Here is a 19,781-nt window from a genome sequence, read left to right on the forward strand (position 1 = left end):
ATGGCATGCGCGCCAAAGTTAGTAAAGTAATTGGGGCGGCATGGCACGACATGCGCACCAAGAATGGGCATGAGCATGACTGTTGAGAACAAGTATTGGCAAATGTCTTTGGAACGACAAGACATGACAAAGGCTTGAGAAAACAGTGTGGTGAGTGGAAGACGGACAAGACATTGTCATTGAGGGCTGTTGTAGGCAAGTATGGGCCAAGACCTTGGGACAGGCAAGGTGCGCTTGGCAAAGGCTTGACAAAGCTGCGTGGGCAATGTTAGGGCGGCATGGCACGGCATGCGCACCAAAGTCAGTGGCATGGCACTTTGGGTTGTGGCAGCTAAGTGCGGGCTAAGCTAAGACAAGAGGGAAATGCGGGATGATGGAAAAGGCTTTCAATAGCTAAGGCAAAGCTATGTGAAGGAAAATACAAGCAATGGCACGAGGGAAATGAAGGTTGACATTAGCAAGGCAGATTTGGGCCAAGACAGTGTGCGGGCGGCAGCGGCGTCAGGCATGTGCGGCAAAATCACAGGCAGCGGGTTGCGGGCAAGGCATTGGCGTGGAGCAATGTCAAGATGTGCCAAGGCTGGGCGCAATGCCAGCCTTGGGCGCGAATCAGTTGGCCAAGTGAAGATGGCACATGCAATGCACATGGAAAGTAGTTGGCGGTTACCTTGTCATAACCTCTTTGTTCCATGATCTGATCATGCTTGTATCATGACCCCATTTCGTGTATAGTGTGTCCTAAGTAGTTGGGGATGTCAACTACATGTTAGGAACAGATTTTATCTTAGCCGACAAGTGGCAAAAGCTGTAGACAACAAGTGTTATGTGCTGCCAAGTCTAAGGGCTGCCTATATTTTATAAATAGGGCCTTTGTGACTTAGGCAGGGGAGGAGAGTGAATGTGGGGAATTTCGTGTGAAATTCTAAGTGGGAAACAAGAGTGAAACGTGAGGGTTTCAGTTGTTTCAAAAAGGGGCTAAGGTTTGGCTTGGGCAGATCTTAGTGTTGACAAGAACGACTTGTGTTATTTGTCAAAAGTGGGCTGTGAGCGGACTGTGTTCATAGCAAAGTGAGGGTCCTTTGTATATTTTCCACATTAATTCAAAGGTTGGGATTTTCCCATATATGTGTGTGTTCTTATTGAATTGCTTTCTAAATCTCGTTTAGGCCAAACTTGCCGAAAATTGGCTAAGTATTTAGGAAAGGCTGAGTCAAGTGTACGACTTGACTGTCGCGCGGGTGTGAGTTTTGACTGACTAAAATCACCCCCGTGACACCTAGAATAATGACTACTTAGTCATTGTGTAGGTTTTGTGGCTTCTTGCAACGTGGAAGGGGATTAATTTATTAATTATTTATCCACTTATTAGTTAACCGAGTAATGATATGTTACCCGGTAATTAATCAATTACCCTCATAATTTAAAAATTACCACAAATTACTTAAAATTCTATATATTTTTAAAATACTTCATATATACTTTATATATTATACTATCGTGGTCATATGGTACCTTGCATGGTACTAGTTCATAATTATCGGGTATTATCGCTCGACCCATATTTTATTCCAAATTGACCACTTTCAACGAAACTCGCTGTCTTTAATCTGTGTACCCTTTTATCCTTCATAACACTTATTTATCGCTTGTTATAAATAGTGTAAGTATGTTAACGTCAAGATGATCTCATCCCCGAGTCTACGTCAGTTAAGTTGAAGACGAAATTTTACGTACGAAAATGCGAGATGTAACAAACAGATACTAACAGGGACAATTAAGGAAAGAAAATCAATTTGAGGAAGATTAACTTTTTACCATATAAGGGATAGTAAAAATATAGAGTACACAATTGAGTCTAGGTACAGAATATACTTAATTTGGGGAAAGGATTCAGCAAGGGTAAAACATCACATCAAAGGAAGGGAATCAATCAACTTAACCAAACGAGTAAAATTAGGACTAAAGTGAAAAACCAAACTAACAGGTGAGAAGGTCAGGAACAAGTAAAGAACCCTTTTAAACTCATAGTAACAAGTGAAGAAAAATTTAAGAAATTAGGATTTTAACAAAAATTGTAAGACCTCAGAATCAGTCAACAAAGAAGAGGATCTAAACGCAAAGAACTCAATCGAAACAAGTATACAAAATAAAAAAAGGAAGTTCCGAACCTTGGATAAAACAAAATACTTGGGGTTTTTTACGATGAACCAGGTAGAAGAAAAACATAAACAAATCGTTTAAACATGATAAAATCATAAAACAATACTGAAAATCGGAGAAGAGATCTTTTAAAAGAGGTTAAGAAAACCCTAATTGTTGAAGACGAATAGTCGCTTTGAAAGGAAAACCTTTAAGGAAAATACTTAAGAGGTTCATAACATACACATATCTAAGAGAGATCTGAAAGAAAATTGGAAAGCCTTTAAAGTTAGGGTTTTAGAGAACCCAGAAAAATGAGAAAGATTTCGAAAAGTTACCAATCTAGCCGGAAAAGCCATGGATCTGACGTGAACGGCCATGGATGGCCGGAAAAAGACCAGAGAAAGAAGTTGAGCAAAGACTGGACTAGATCTTTTTGATATCATTCCATGAAATCACGAAAACAGGCAACCAGGGGACATAGGACACCGGTATACGTCTCAAACAGCCATGGGAGTCCATGGATTGGGTGAGAATTGAAGGGGATTAGGGTTTGTTTGGGTGGCGGCGGCTAGGGTTTGGGTGAGGTTGCAATGAGAATTGAAGAGGAATGGGATTCAAGGGCGGCGGGTTGGTGGAAATGAATTAGGTTAAGGGGGTCGTGTGGGCTTATATTGGGCAGGTGGAATGGTGGTCGTTGATCTGAATGATCAACATCCGAGATTAAATGGGGTAGGTGGGAATCCAGGTTTGGGTAGGGTTTAAAAAGGTTAGGGTCAGGTTTATTAGAAATTGGGCCAGGGAATTGGGTTCTGATTTGGTTTAGATTTGAAAGCCAATTTGGCTAAAATTTAAATAGCCATTTTTCTCCCTTTTTAATTTATAAAAAATAGTAAATGATTTCTGAAAATTAATTTAAAAGTCCAAAATGATTTATAATACATAAATAACAATTTAAAAATACAGGATCCAATTTTTATAAATATAAAACCTAATTAAACCATAAAAAGGCTAATATTGAATTATGTACAATTTAGCTTTTAAAATACTAAATGATTGTAAAAATATGTAAAAAAAATTACTTTAGCCATATTTTTGCATAAACATAAAAATCCAATAGATGATTTATCAAAATAATAATTTTGGAAATAATTATTGGGGATTTTATGGATAATAAAGGGAAAATAACTCAATTAAAAACCTTTAAAATTATGGAAAAATAATAAAATCCTTGGGCATGCTTATATATGCATATACATGATATTTTGAAGGTATTTTGCATATTGAAAAATACATAGAGAAAAATTGGGTATCAACAGCTGCCCCTCTTTACCCGGGAAGAGTGAAAGAGTTTCGGGGTAAAGAAATGATGGCCAATTTTGACCGAGCGAAACAGTTTGACGAAGATTTAGGCCGCACCCTAGCTTTTGAGTTGCCTACATATCCCTAGTTTTACAGGGTTCAGGCCGTATATAGTTCAGGATTCGCATGCAAAGTATGCCGATGAAGATATTTCAAGGACAGACGCAATATCTAGGGTCGGGTGAGTGATAGGTTTATGGGGATGGTTAGGTTTGGTATGGTTGCGGGTACTGGAGCGGAACCGCTCCTGCCGGGTTGGCTGTTTCTTGTCGTCTTACCTGAAAATAAGCAATACAAGCATATATTGTGCATAAATTTAAACATGATGCAAATTCACGTTGGACCATGAATGTTGTCTTTGGATAATAAGGATGACGTCCTTAGACCATGATGTCCTGGGCCATGAAGCATATGATAAGGGATTCGCAGGACATGAAATGATGTTCTTGGGCTATGAGGATGGTGCCTCCGAACCATGACGCATTTGAATAATGATATGCGAAATATTGAAAAAGATCATCAGGACATGACATGGTGTTCTCGGGCTATGAGGATGGTGCCTCCGAACGATGACGCCTTTGGATGAGTTGGTGATATTTCAGCCCATGAAGGATGCAGTAGTTTGATGCGGACAAGACAAGGCTTAGTCTTGTGAATTGAAAGGTAGAGCTTAGCCCGTAAGAGAAGCGAAACAGATAGTTCTTGGGATAACGCTTAGTTTCGAAGAAAATAGGAGGCAGAGCTTAGCCTCGGAAGGCAGAATAATAGCCTAATGCAAAGATGCGAATGCAGACGGAGGTAGAGCTTAACCTCAGAAGGCAGAATGGTAGCCTTATGCAATGCAAATATGGATGGAGACAATGTTTAGTCCCGGAAGGTAGAATGGTAGCCTTATGCAAGAATGTAGACAGAGACAGCGTTTAGTATCGGAAGGCAGAATGGTAGCCTTATGCAAGAATGCAGATGGAGACAACGTTTAGTCTCAAAAGGCAGAATGGTAGCCTTATGCAAGAATGCAGATACAGATGGAGACATTGTTTAGTCTAGGAAGGCAGAATGGTAGCCTTATGCAAGAATGCAGATGGAGACAGCGTTTAGTCTCGGAAGGCAGAATGGTAGCCTTATGCAAGAATGTAGATGGAGGTAGGTCTTAACCTCGGAAGGCAGAATAGTAGCCTTATGCAAGAATGCAGATGCAGATGGAGACAACATTAAGTCTTGAAAGGCAGAATGGTAGCCTTAGTCAAAAAATAAAATAACCAATGGCAGTAGAGTTTTCTTAGCTAATAGCAGATTTTGGTGTTGTGATTACTGGGAGCGTTGTGATATCTGGGACATCGCTGGTGTATGCTGATAGCACATGTTTGCGAGTGCAACGGTTCTGAGAGTCATATCTTCAAACAATGTTTGTTTTGTGGCGTACAACATGTTTAATGATTTCGCAATCCTAGTGCCTGCATCCAAAGAAAAATCATGAGTTTTGTAAGGGGAGGGTTAGTTCGTATCCCTGCTTGCTTTACTTGACTTGTTCAGCTTTGATCTGATGATACTGTCTGTATCACTGGGTAGCGTTGCTAAACAAAGCAGTTTCAATAATAAACATGCATGATTTTGTAAAAGTTTGACATAAATGTATGATTAAAAAAATAGCTTTTAGATGAACTGACCACTGTGATGTGGTTCAAGACGTTGCAACCTCTCTTGCTACGGAATTTTTAGGGTCCTCCTCAAAATTCTGCCCCAGTTTAATGGGATGAAATTTCTGACTGTTGCTCGTGCGATGATTGGCTGAAATTACTTTGGAATTTTGAGGGTCCTCCTCAAAATTCTGCCCATGTTTCCAGTTGTGGGGGGAAATGAAAATTTTATTGAATTGTGACCGAACCCATAGGGTTGACTACGTATCCCTTCTTAAACGGGAATCAGGTCAGACGTAGTTCAATTTACATCATATAAGAAAGCATAAAGATTACACATAGTAGCGTTTGACTGCATCTGAATTGATCGGCTTTGGCCAGACTTCTCCGTCCATTTCTGCAAGTATGAGGGCTCCTCCTGTCAAAACCCGGTGAACTATGTATGGACCCTGCTAGTTGGGCGAGAACTTCCCTTTGGCTTCATTTTGATGCTGAAGAATTTTCTTTAACACCAGCTATCCCGGTGTAAACTGTCTCGGCTTGACTCTTTTGTTGAAGGCTTTGGACATTCTGTTTTGATAGAGTTGACCATGGCAGAACGCATTCATTCTATTTCCATATATAAGGGCTAGTTGATCATAACGACTTTTTATCCACTCTGCATCGTCGAGCTCAACTTCTTATATGATCCTTAGGGAAGGAATTTCTACTTCAGCGGGAATGATAGCCTCTGTACCATAAACCAGCATATAGGGGGTTGCTTCGGTTGATGTGCGGACTGTGGTGCGATACCCCAATAGAGAAAATGATAACTTCTCGTGCCAGTGTTTATTCTTTTCTATCATTTTTCTCAATATCTTCTTGATATTCTTGTTGGCGGTTTCTACAACTCCATTCATCTGAGGCCTGTAGGCCGTGGAATTCTTGTGTTTGATCTTGAAATTTCACACATAGCTTTCATCAAGTCTCTGTTGAGGTTGGAGCCATTATCAGTAATGATTGACTCTGGGATCCCGAATCGACAAACAATGCGGTCGCGGACAAAGTCCGCCACGACTTTCTTAGTTACTGCTCTGTAAGATGCTGTTTCAACCCATTTGGTGAAATAGTCTATGGCTACCAGGATAAACCTATGTCCGTTGGAAGCGGAAGGCTCGATTGGTCCAATAACGTCCATTCCTCAGGCGGCGAACGTCCACGGTGAGCTTGTTATGTTGAGCAAGCTCGGAGGTACCTTTATCATGTCTGCATGTATCTGACAGCGATGGCATTTTCGAACATACTGGATGCAGTCCGTTTCCATAGTCATCCAAAAGTAACCAACCTGGAGTATCTTTTTTGCTAAGACAAAACCGTTTATGTGTTGACCGCATGTCCCGGCATGAATTTCCTGTAGCACCTTGGATGCTTCCTTTGCGTCAACACATCTTAATAGTCCTAAATTGGGAGTCCTCCTATACAGGATTCCTCCGCTGTGAAAGAAGTTGTTGGACAATCTCCGAAGTGTGTATTTCTGAGTAGGATTTGCAAGTTCCGGGTACTCTCCTTTTGCCAAATATTCCTTGATATCATGAAACCAAGGCTTCCGTCTGCTTCCTCTTCGACATGGGCACAGTAAGCTGGTTGATCATGGATTTTCACTGGAATGGGATCAATGAAATTCTTGTCGGGATGTTGTATCATATATAATAGGGTGGCCAATGCATCGACGAACTCATTCTCGATTCTGGGAACATGCTGGAATTCCGTCTTCGTGAACCTCTTTTTCAATTCATGTACGTGATGTAGATACGGGAGTATCTTGGAGTTCTTAGTTGTTCATTCTCCTCGTACCTGATGTACAAGCAAGTCTGAATCTCCAATCACTAGCAGCTCTTGAACGTTCATGTCAATGGCCATTTTGAGCCCTAAGATGCAGGCTTCATATTCGGCCATATTGTTGGTGCAGGGGAACTTGTGTTTGGTAGACACCGGATAATGTTGACCGATTTTTGATATTAGGACTGCTCCTATGCCAACTCCTTTGAAGTATCATACTCCATCGAAGAACATTCTCCAACCATCATAGGATTCTGCAATGTCTTCTCCTATGAATGATACCTCTTCATTAGGAAACTATGTTTTCAGGGATTTGTATCCTCCATCCACGGGGTTTTCAGCAAGGTGGTCTGCTAGTGCCTATCCCTTGACCGCTTTTTGAGTTACGTAAACAATGTCCAACTCACTCAACAGGATTTGCCACTTGGCCAGCTTGCCGGTGGGCATGGGCTTCTGAAAGATGTACTTCAATGGATCCATTCTTGATATGAGATACGTAGTATAGGCAAAGAAATAATGTCTCTTCTTCTGAGCCACCCAAGTCAAAGCATAACACGTGCGCTCTAGTAGAGAATATCGGGCCTCGTACGGGGTGAACCTCTTACTAATATAATAAATGGCTTGCTCTTTCCTCCCCGTTTCATCATGCTGCCCCAGGACGCAGCCGAAAGCTCCATCTAACACTGCAAGGTAGAGTAATAAAGGTCTACTTGGCTCAGGTAGGACTAACACTGGCGGTGTTGACAGGTACTCCTTGATTCTGTTGAAGGCCTTTTGGCAATCGTCAGTCCATTCGATAGCGGCGTCCTTCTTCAACATCTTAAAGATTGGCTCACAGATAACTATAGACTGTGCTATGAATCGGTTGATGTAGTTAAGCCTTCCCAGGAAACTCATCACATCCTTCTTGTTCTTTTGCGGTGGTAGTTCTTGAATGGCTTTGACTTTCGATGGATCCAGTTCTATTCCTCGATGGCTCATAATAAACCTAAGCAATTTCCCAGCAGGAACCCCAAATGCGCACTTTGCGGGGTTCAGTTTCATGTTATATCTCCGCAGTTTATTGAAGAACTTCATCAGATCTTCCATGTGTTCAGTGGCCTTCTAGGATTTGATAATAACATCGTCCACATATACCTCTATCTCCTTGTGTATCATATCATGGAAAATGGTAGTCATGGCCCTCATGTAGGTGGCCCCTGCATTCTTCAGGCCGAATGGCATCATCTTGTAACAGTACATTCTCCATGGCATAATGAAAGTCATTCTCTCAACATCTTCTTCATCCATCCAGATCTGATGATAACCAGCGAAGCAATCTACAAATGACTGTAGCTTAGGCTTGGCGCAATTGTCAATCAAGACATGTATATTTGGGAAAGGGAAGTTGTCTTTCGGACTATCCCGGTTGAGATCCCGGTAGTCAACACAGACTCTGACCTTCCCATCCTTCTTTGGCACTGGCACAATGTTGGCTAACCATGTCGGGTATTCTACTACCCCGAGAACCTTAGCTTTGACCTGCTTGGTGACTTCTTCCTTGATTTTCAGACTCATATCAGGTTTGAAATTTCTGAGATTTTACTTTACCGATGGACATGTTGGATCGGTTGGCAGTTTGTGAGCCACAATAGACATACTCAGACTAGTCATGTCATCATATGACCAGGCGAATATGTCCTCATACTCCTTTATAAATTCTGTGTATACTTTCTTTTCTGATGGCGATAGGTAAACGTTGATTCGTGTTTCCTTGACGTTTTCTGCATCTCCTAGGTTGATAATTTTGGTCTCATCCAGGTTGGACTTAGATCTATTCTCAAAGTTCTCAACTTCTTTGACAATCTCACCAGGTATGTCATCTTCTTATGAATCAATGTCTGTTTGTTGTGTTGTCTTATTGCATGTCACAGTCGTTGGTTCATCAAGATAAGTAATAGTAATGCCGTATTGGTAAAGTAGGGAAAGAAAATGATAGCAATAAATATTAATTCATAAGAAAATCATAAATGCTTTTGATAAATTGAACAACTGTTTTAAACATCGAAGATCTTATTTGCGGGAATTGAAAATGCAAAAATAAAATCATTTAGTAAAAACAATGAATAATGCTTGTTGTAGCCTTGCTACCCCGAGGCACGTCGGGCTTTGGTTGTCCTGATGGTCCAATTCTTGAGATATGCCCCTCTGCTCACAGCCTGTAGGGAAGGGCCTTCCTCCCCCTCCTCCTCGAGAATAACACAACAGTCCATATCATTGTTCTCCAGAAACAAGTTTTTCACTGCTGCAAGTGCTTCTTCTTCGTATAAACCATAAATAACACCAGCCTATTGGAAAGTCTGCTCCAGTGGATAGTAAGGACTGCGCCATGGTGGCGACCAATTATTTAATTCTTCCCAGGTGTAATCATATCCTAGACCAAAAGTAGTGCCATGTTTCTTGAGTCTTATGGGCTTTGAGATTCCTTGGAGGTTCTTGCCGAGCCATTTACCAGGTTCGTACCCATTCCAATTCAGCATACTCTCGATTTTGCTATCCCACCATTTGTCTTTGTCGACAGCATAGACCCGTTTGATGTGGTGGTAAGATTCTCCACCCACCTTCCTTCTTCCCTTGATCGCCGAAATAGTCTGGCGACTGTATTTAGGGTTGCTACCATCGCCATGGATGATCACTTCTTGGTGATTCCATTAGAACTTTACTGCCTGATGCAGCGTTGATGCTATGGCCCCAACAGCATGAATCCATGGTTGTCCCAGCAGCAAGTTGTAAGACACTGGTACATCTATCACCTGGAAGTCGACCTCGAACCAGGTCGGTCCCATCTGCAATTGTAGAATAATCTCACCAATGGTGGACCTCTGAGAACCATCGAAGGCTTTCACATTGATTGCTCCCTCCTTTATCTCATTCAGCCCTTTGCCCAACTTCTTGAGTGTTACCAGCGGGCAAATGTTAAGACTGGAACCTCCATCGATTAGGATTCTGGTGATGAAATAATCTTCGCATTGCACGGTGATATGTAGTGCCTTGTTGTGACCCAACCCTTCAAGTGGCAGCTTGTCCTCATGAAAGGTGATCTTATGGCTTTCAAGTACTTGTCCTACCATGTTAGCCATTTCTCCGCCAGTGATGTTACTTGGTACGTATACTTCACTTAGCACTTTTAACAAAGCATTCTTGTGCGTCTCAGAACTTTGCAGCAAAGAGAGAATGGATATTTGTGTTGGTGTCTTGTTTAACTGGTTGATGACCGAATATTCCTTAGCTTGTATCTTTCTCCAAAGGTCGTATGGACCAGTCTTAATGAGGGGCAGCCGATTGGAGGTCTGCTTGCTTGATTCAGCTAGATGTTCAGGGGTATAGACTCTACCAGTTCTTGTCATACCCTGTGCTATGACAGTTTCTTCAATCCTGACCTTGCCTTTCCTTCTCGCCTCGGCTGTATAGTCCAAAGGTACAACATTTGTATAGAATGGTGTCATGTTTGACATTGCCACTGGGATCGGCGTGGCTATCCTTACTCCGAATGGAACATGTGCCTTGGGTGGCAAAACTGCAACCTCAAATGGTACGGGTGCATTTACAAATTCAACCTTAATTGGTGCCGGTGTCTTTGCAGATGGTGTTGTTTTAAATTCAAGTGGTACATCGTCAGACGGTTGGATCTGGACTATAATTGGATTAAGAGTAATTGTTAGTTTCTTTGGGTCATCACCTTCTGTGATCAACCCGATTGATCCCTCGGGATCCCAGTCATCTTTTATTTCAATCATGTGAATACCTCCACCCTTATGGTCTGGCAGAGGGTTGTTGCGGACAGTTGGAGCAGGTTCTTTTGCCACAATAATCTTATTGTCAATCAAAGACTGGATCATGTCTTTCAATGAACGACATTCATCGATGGTGTTCCCTTTCATGCCAGAGTGGTATGCACAGGATTTGTTTGGGTTAACCCACTGGGAAGGATTTTCAAGGGTTGCAGTATGGATGGGGTGACATAACCAGCAGCTTTGAGTTTCTCATACAGCTGGTCAATAGGTTCAGCGATAGTTGTATATTGTTTTGGAGGTCTGCGATCAAAATTAGGTCGAGGTCTAGGGAAATTTTGGCGTGCAGGGGGTGATTGATAATGGGATGGTTGGGCATTATATGTTTGGTAGACATGAGCGGGTAGGGAGAATCTGGGTGAAGTAGGTTGATATGCAGGAGGTAGAGATGACTGATAAGTTGGTGGCGGAGCTTGGTATGACGGTGAAGGTGCTTGGTAATTTGGAGTTGGCTGGTATGTGAGTGGAGGTGTTGGGTAAGTTATGTATTTGAGGGGAGACTTGGTCTTTTGTGCAACCATCACGGCCCCTACGTCCCTTTTCTTGGACACACCGTTGGACTATAAGGCCTTATTTGTAGCTTGCAAGGCCTCGAAGTTTGTAACCATACTGCTTTTGATACCTTCTTCAATTCCTTCACCCAGTTTGATAATGTCGGAGAACTTGTGGTTCTCAATCATCATCAGCCGTTCATATTATTGTGGGTCCTGAGCCCGGACAAAGAACTTGTTCATTTGCTCCTCTTCTAAAGTAGGTCTGACCTTAGCAACTTCGGACCTCCAGCGAGTAACATACTCGCAAAACATCTCTGTGGCCTTCTTCTTCAAATTCTGAATATAAAATACGTCTGGCGCATTCTCTGTATTAAACCTGAATCTATCCATAAAGTCAGACGCCATACCTACCCATCTTGACCAGTTCTTGGGATCTTGGCTGATGTACCAGGATAATGCATCTCCTTTCAAACTCCTCATGAACAGCTTCATGCAGATTCTCTCGTCTTTCCCTACTTCAACCAGCTTGTCGCAGTATGTCCTCAGATGGACCATTGGATCACCGGTACCATCAAACATTTCGAACTTAGGAGGTTTGTACCCCTCGGGTAGTTCAACATCAGGTTGTATGCAAAGAAACTCATAGTTCAGCCCCTTGATTTCTTTGCTTCCTTAAACACCTTGAATCCGGCTGGTCAATTTCTTAAGTTCCTCGGCCAACTTCCTATTAAGCAGATCCTTATCATTAGATTCAGGTGTGCTTGAGATAGGTTGGGTGAAGTGTGGCATGGTCTCCACGTAGATAAGAGTGTTATGGTGGCCTGGTGCATGGGTGTGAAAGTGGTCGTTTGTGGAGTTTTGGGGTTCTGGGATGAGTAGTGGAGTGTTGTTTGGGGTATGACAGGTATTACATTGGTTCTTTGGTGGAGCAATATGATGGTGAGGAGTGGGATTATTCTATTGTTTTGGGATATTTTGAGGGGGTGTAGGGTTTTGAGTGTTGGAAAGTTGATATATGGGGTACTGAGGGAAAATGACAGGCTTGCTAGATTCTGAACCTGATCGAGCTCTTCTTGAAATTTTAATAGCTTCTGCTCAAGTTGTGACACGTTCTCGTTTGGCACCCGAATACCCTGGCTATCAGTGGCCTCAATCCGTTTAGTTGGGTTCTCCTTCCTGATGTTGTTCAAATCTTCCATCTTGCCTTTGCTCTTGTTTTTTATAGGACTAAGAGGAGGAGTTGGTGGAGGGCCCTGGAACTCGTGGAATAAGATGACGATGCCAGAGTGCACGAACTACACTTTTGGGGGGGGGATAATAAAACAAAAATATAAACAAAAGGTAACCTAGTTAGTAAGGATTACAAAAAGTATTGCAATATTTAAATACATAGTACGGAAATGTAAATCGTGTCCTAATTTGGGAACCTCTTTGTGCCCAAGGTAGGCTTAGCGACAAATTGATTTGGAGAACTTAGAATGCTAAATGCCTTATTTTATTGATAAAAAATAGACGAATCCAAAAACAAGAAATAAAAGTTACTAATGGCCATTGGCCTTATTACATTTATAAAGCGAAAAAGATAAATTCCTATCTACTTGGTCCCAGAAGGACCTTCCCCAGACTCGGCATCCCTGGATCCGTCAAACAGCTTCCCAAACTCGCAAAGTCCCAGCAATAAGTATGCTCTGGCTAGATGTCCGCCTTCGTTCCCTTTAGCCTTTTGACAATCTTCAACCCTTTTGAGAAAATTTCTCTCCAATTCTACTATTCCTCGCTCTAAGTATCCTAGCCTTTTATTGGCACTGACAGCCATATCCTTCCATTCCTCAATCAGCTTTTGGTTGGACTCTTGTATCTCGCAGTGTTTGCTCTCGTACTCAAGGATCCTTTTGCGCAGCTGGTTGTACTTGACTTGCGCCTCAACCTTTTCATCTATAATTCTGTGACCTCGAACGAACCCTGGCTGGCCCAAACCATCATGATTGTCTTCCAACCAACCTGAACAGAAAGGAGCACAACCAGCATAATATTTGTCTGGCTCGATGGTGTCTTTCCCCATTACGATCTTGCAGTGCCACATATGCTGGGCTTGGCACTTGTAGGGACTATCGTCATTTTGGAAGTCAGCTCAGAAATGGCTCATCTTGTCGACCCTGGGTATAACTTGCTTCCTACCAGCTTGCCTCATAAATCGAAGAGGGACGTAAGGGTATGTTCCTCTTAGACCAATTAGTATCATGAAAGGTGCATCTTTGGATCGGGCAATGAACTCATCTGTCGGAAACCTCTCGAACATCCATGAGCCTGCTTTTCGGTCAGATTATCAAATAGCTCAACCCATCATTTGGCATTCTCAGGCTAAGCGAACATGTCGGGGATGTAATTCATTCGCTTTGGATGGTGGAAAATGTTGTGATCATCCCAGTCCCTTCGTTGAATTTCTTGTCGGTGTTCACCCTTTTGGAGATGTTCCATGAGCCAGAGTTGAAGTAGTAAATTGCTTCCTTCGAAGTGTTTTGCTCCTCGTTGACACTTCTCTAAGGCTCAGCATATGTCTTCAATGATCTTGGGCACGATGCTGAATGTCTATCCACCAATCGCCTCCATTAGGGTCTTAGTTACCATAGCCAGCCTGGTATGGATTCTCCCTTTCTTCATTGGAAACACGATCAAACTCAGGAAACAAAACATGAAGATGGAAACCCTATGATGGATGTGTCCCAAGGATGTGATGGCAAACTCATCAGGGTAGGTACGGTAGGATTTGCTATGACCATACCTTTCATACAGGTAGTCAAAAGGGATGTATGATTCCTTCAGGCATGTCAATTCTGTATTCTTCTTCAAACCCATCATTTTAAGGAAACCCCTACCTTTACGGTTCTCAGGCATTAGCAAACCCAAAGTTTCTCACACTAGACCGGCCAGTCCTCATATCTCCTCCAACAAAGGTGTCATTTCAATGTCCCCAAAGTGGAACACGACCCTTTAACAATCCCAAAATAATGTGGTAGCTTCTATGATCATGTTGTTAGGTTGGATCTCCATGAGGGATGGTAGATTTCCCAAATATTTTCTGACAAGAGTTTGTTCACTAGAGTGTAAATCTCTCCACTGGCTTAGCAATCTTGGATGGATGTTGGTGACCATGCCGAATCTGGGGACTTCGTGCCTCATATTTCTGCAAGACAAATAAGGTTAGGCCCTTACCCCCACCAGACTCGACTATTTAATAGCAACAATTAGCACGAAGCATTTAAGTCTCCAAATAAATACACAGAATGTGATGAATATCCGTTTGGGTTTAGGGAAACCCAGTGGACTTTGAACAAGGCTATCTTAAAGGATCATTATGTGGACAACATAAATGACCCGGCTAGGTTTGACCATGATGCATTCACAATTTAAACAGAGTAAGGTTTCTATGGCATTTTAGACTGGTACCCTTGAGCGGACAACTCAAGGGGGAAGGCACGGAACTATCGACTGCACCACTGATCGACTAGTTTTACCGCAAATATGCCTTTCCAAATTTAGGGGGTAATGATATAGGAAGAGCGCAACCACTAATCAAGCGTTGCTATAGTATTTGTTTGGCACGAGTGGAGTATGATGTTGAGCATGATTATGCAATAATTAAAAAAACATGTTGACATGTATTTGCACGTTAAGAAAGCAATAAATACAGCAGTTTTATAATTTAAAGCAACAATAAAGGAAGGAAACAAAGAAGATATGTCAGTTTCGCTTTTGAAGAAGAAATTAAATGCTTAAAGAAATTAGACAAGTAATTGCACATAGGGAGGGGTAAAAATTCACAAGAACAATCTGAAATGGTAAAAGCCTAAAAATCCCCAGCAGAGTCGCCATGCTGTCGTGCCCCCTTTTTTCCCTCCGCGGAGAGGAGTCCAGGTTTCGACATTCATGGGGGTGTAATGACTCATTTCCTTTTGGGAATTTTGTATTTGAAGAGTCGCCACCTAACGATTTTATGGTGCGTTAGAGTACCTATAAGGTTCAGATACAACTATGTTTGATAACCAGATATAGGGTAAGGGCTGAAAATTATCCTAAGGGGAAGGTGTTGGGCACCCCTCAGGATCCACTAGTGTGGTTCCCGGCCAAACAGTTTTTGTGAATTTGTGCAATTAGCAAATAGACAAGTAGGGCTCAAATAATAGGGTATTTAAGTTAAACACACAAGTGTTTGAAAATGATCAATGAAAGCAAGGTTTTGAAAAGAGTTACAATCTAAATATGCATATGAACGTAAAAGGGGTGTCCTAGGTTTATTTGTAATATGGATCATATCAATGCAATACCGGGTATGACACTCCTCAGAAGAGGGGATACACGTGGTATCAGTGCACCGGTCATCATATCCATATATACCCTTCCCACCCCCTGAAGGTAATTAAAGCGAGGGTTGGTCTCGACCACTATTGCATGTTCTTACCCTTCCCTTCCTATCAGTCCCGGAGGAATTTTGGGACTCTTATTCCTATAAGAAAGAGGTTCTAGGTAGACCCTTAGATTTAAAGGCAAAAATACTAAAGCGACATACAAAACATATAAGACTGCAATTAGGGGGGAAACATATAAGAAAGTAGAAGGCTCAGTTATACCTCCACAAACAGTGCACATAGACAGAATGACTTATACACAGTTAAGGTCTGAATCTAAAGTCCTAAGTATGGTGTTTAAGTCAGAACCAGATTTTTCACATGACTCAGAAAAGAAGTCAAATCAGGCCTGCCTGCTGGTTGTAACAGTTGATAATTAAACAAAGGCAGTTCCAGTTTTATTTAAGTTATTACCTAAGCCTTGCCTAGGAGCAAAGCGAGATGCAGTAGTTATTTAGAATTGCTAAGACAATTTGGAGCTTATTATTACCTAAAACACGATGTTCTAGTTGCAGAGATTATTACCAGTTATTTAGAAATTTCACAATGTGAAAATTACTACTTTACTACCTTTTTTCATGAATTAGTAATTGACTAGGCGTTTTAAAAAAATTCAAACAGGATCTTAGAACATGGTGTCTAATATGCAAATTGCAAGGTTGTTGAAAACTGAATTCCTAAGGCATGATTTCTAAATGTACACAAGGGTTGCAGAAATTTTGAAATAACAGCTTCATGGGTAACAGTTTATATGCCAATGCTATTATTGCCCTAGTAGCAGGATTTCTAAGCGATAGACATAAGACATGGATTAATGAATGAGATGCTGAAGCAGGAAATATGAATCCTAGAAACATGATTTCTAATGCATTGTATGAATTCTAAATATGATTTCTATTGCACAACTTGGAATATAAACCTAATAACATGTTTTATACCCTTTTAACAACTATAGCATGCATATTTTCCATCCCTTTTCACTAGCCACCCCAATACTTGTTTACAAATTATTACAGACCATATGATTGAATTACATAAGAAATGCAAAAATAAGAGGTTACAACCATAGGAAGCCTGATTCTGACTTCCTCTCTGAGTTATGTAATAAACCACTTCAAGTGCCAATAGTGTTCTAGAGCCTTTCTTATATCTAGGTATGTCAGAGTTCCCTAAGGACCTCAAGGGATCCTGGGCAGTGCTCACACCTAAATTGCATAACCAAGAGTAAGTGTAGTATGGAAAAGCCAACTCTTATGTGTCCAGGTTCAGAGGGAGCTCAAGGGTCCCAAAGCAAGGGTCACACAAGAGGGGCAGAACCGAGTGATCTAAGAGTGCATGTGAAAGTGCTTGAAATAGACTCAAAGGAGTGGAGTTGGAAAATAGTTTTGGAAACAACATGTTTGAAGTGAGTTTGTAAAACAACAGAAAAATTGCCTAATAAAACAGTTTTCGAAAGGGAAGGGGGGGGGGGGTAGGAGCAACAACACACATACAGAACAAGTTCAGAGAAGAGTGCATGCTTCAGTAGTTACAAACAAGGGAGTAGGGGTCGGGGACATAGAGGACCCAAAACAGAAACACATAATTAGTCATGAATCAAGTACATTAGAAGATATGCTAGTTGAGGGACATAAACAGGAACAAATAAACATGCTAATTATATTTGAACAAAAGAGGGTAGAAATTTAAGCATGCTGAGTAAGGAAGTAAACAAAAAGTGCAACATCATGAGCCATTAAGTCAGTACAGAAGAGACAGTGATTGACAACAAGATAACACATAGTTTTGAGTTTCAGAATTTAAACTAGGGACATACCAGTTGAAGAAGAAAAGTGCAGGAAAAGAAAAGTAAAGCAATCAGAATTCCACAGTCTAGCCTTAACTTTCAGCCGACTAGACAAGGCAGTAGCACAAGTAGTAGAGAAAGAAAGAGAGTTTGAATGTGTAAGTGTGTGTTTTGAACCCAGTTGTTTGTGTCTTTAGAGAAGAGAGGGTAGGGTATTTATAGCTTTGAAAACGAGTAGAAAATAAGGTAATAAGTAAAGGTTTAACACAAATATGGAAATAATCACAATCAGAATCCCATTAATATAAGTATTTCCCTTTATTCAAGGAATTACTGCTTAACGGATACTAACAAGGATAATTAAGGAAAGAAAATCAATTTGAGGAAGATTGATTTTTTACTATATAAGGGATAGTAAAAATATAGAGTATACAATTGAGTCTAGGTATAGAATATACTTAATTTAGGGAAAGGATTCAGCATGGGTAAAATATCATAGCAAAGAAAGGGAATCAATCAACCTAATCAAATGAGTAAAATTAGGAGTTTATAAGAAAACCTTGCAATCAAACCGTAACTTAAGGACATCAAGATCAATCAAGAAGGGGTCATGATTATGCACTTCAACATATAAATAGAAAAGAATGAACAGGCGTATCAGACATGCAGGGTCAAACATATTGACAAAAAAGGAGCAAACTAGAAGAACATAAACATACAGAAGTGACATGAATAGGCTAAGGACTATTCAAAGCATGGTAATCAACAATGTCAAGCAGTCATGGCTAACACATAGAACCAGAGTGAAAAAACCAAACTAACAGGTAAGAAGGTCAGGAACAAGTAAAGAGCCCTTTTAAACTCACAGTAACAAGTGAAGAAAACTTTAAAAAATTATGGTTTTAAAAAAACGGTAAGACCTCAGAATCAGTCAACAAAGAAGAGGATCTAAACGCAAAGAACTCAATCGAAACAAGTATACAAAATAAACAAAGGCAGTTCCGAACCTTGGATAAAACAAAAATACTTAGGGTTTTGCCGATGAACCAGGTAGAAGAAAAACATAAACAAATCGTTTAAGCATGATAAAATCATGAAACAACACAGAAAATCGGAGAGGAGATCTTTTAAAAGATGTTAAGAAAACCCTAATTGTTGAAGACGAAGAGTCGTTTTGAAAAATCGGAAAACCTTTAAGGAAAATACTTAAGAGGTTCATAACAAAGACAGATCTAAGACAGATCTGAAAGAAAATCAGAAAGCCTTTAAATTTAGGGTTTCGGAGAACCCAAAAATGAGAAAGACTTCGAAGAGTTACCGATCTAGCCAGAAAGGCCATGGATTTGACTTGAGCGACCATGGATGGCCGGGAAAAGACCAGAGATAGAAGTTGAGCAAAGACTGGACTAGATCTCTTTGAGATCTTTCCATGAAATCACGAAAATAGGCAACCAGGGGACATAGGAGACCAATACATGCCTCAAACAGCCTTGGGAGTCCATGGATTGGGTGAGAATCGAAGGGGATTAGGGTTATTTTGGGTGGCGGTGGCTAGGGTTTGGGTAAGGTTGCAGAGAGAATTGGAGAGGAAGGGGAGTTAAGGGCGACAGGTTGGTGGAAATGAATTAGGTTAAGGGGGGTCGTTTGGGTTTATTTTAGGCAAGTAGAATGATGGTCGTTGATCTGAATGATGAACGACCCAGATTAAATGAGGTAGTGGGGATCCGGGTTTGGGTAGGGTTTAAAAGGGTTAGGGTCAGGTTTAGTTAGAAATTGGGTCGGGGAATTGGGTTTTGAGTTGGGTTAGATTTGAAAGCTAATTTGGCTAAAATTTAAATAGCCATTTTTCTCCCTTTTTAATTTATAAAAAATAGTAAATGGTTTCTGAAACCTAATTAAACCTTTAAAGGACTAATATTGCAATTATGTGCAATTTAGCTTTTAAATACTAAATGAAATTGTAAAAATATGTAAAAAAAATTACTGTAGCCATATTTTGGCATAAATATAAAAATTCAATAGATGAATTATCAAAATAATAATTTTGGAAATAATTATTGGGGATTTTATGGATAAAAAAGGGAAATAACTCAATTAAAAAACCTTTAAAATTAAGAAAAAATAATAAAATCCTTGGGCATGATTTTTTTTTTGGCAATCCGCTAGGCAAGCGCCTAGGGCTAGGTTTTATATATGCAAAACTTAAAAAAAAGAAACAAATTATTATGTCCGGAGGTCTAACGAAATGAAAGGCATCAAATTTGAAATCTAAATACAACCTACTATCAATATTGAGTAATGAGCTCAAC

At 40.7% G+C, this 19,781-nt stretch overlaps 1 protein-coding gene across 1 annotated transcript; it reads right to left on the reverse strand.

Moving 5' to 3' along the window:
- Positions 1-9,646: 9,646 nt before the first annotated feature.
- Positions 9,647-11,859, reverse strand: LOC138875570 (uncharacterized). Its single transcript, XM_070154408.1, has 4 exons — positions 11,548-11,859; positions 10,741-10,915; positions 10,481-10,629; positions 9,647-10,345 (listed from the first exon to the last, which is right to left on the reverse strand). The coding sequence occupies exons 1-4, from the start codon at positions 11,857-11,859 to the stop codon at positions 9,647-9,649; spliced, it is 1,335 nt and encodes a 444-aa protein (XP_070010509.1).
- Between the last annotated feature and the right edge of the window lie 7,922 nt (positions 11,860-19,781).

Source organism: Nicotiana sylvestris, chromosome 8, assembly GCF_000393655.2.
Source record: "Nicotiana sylvestris chromosome 8, ASM39365v2, whole genome shotgun sequence".
Taxonomy (NCBI): Eukaryota; Viridiplantae; Streptophyta; class Magnoliopsida; order Solanales; family Solanaceae; genus Nicotiana; species Nicotiana sylvestris.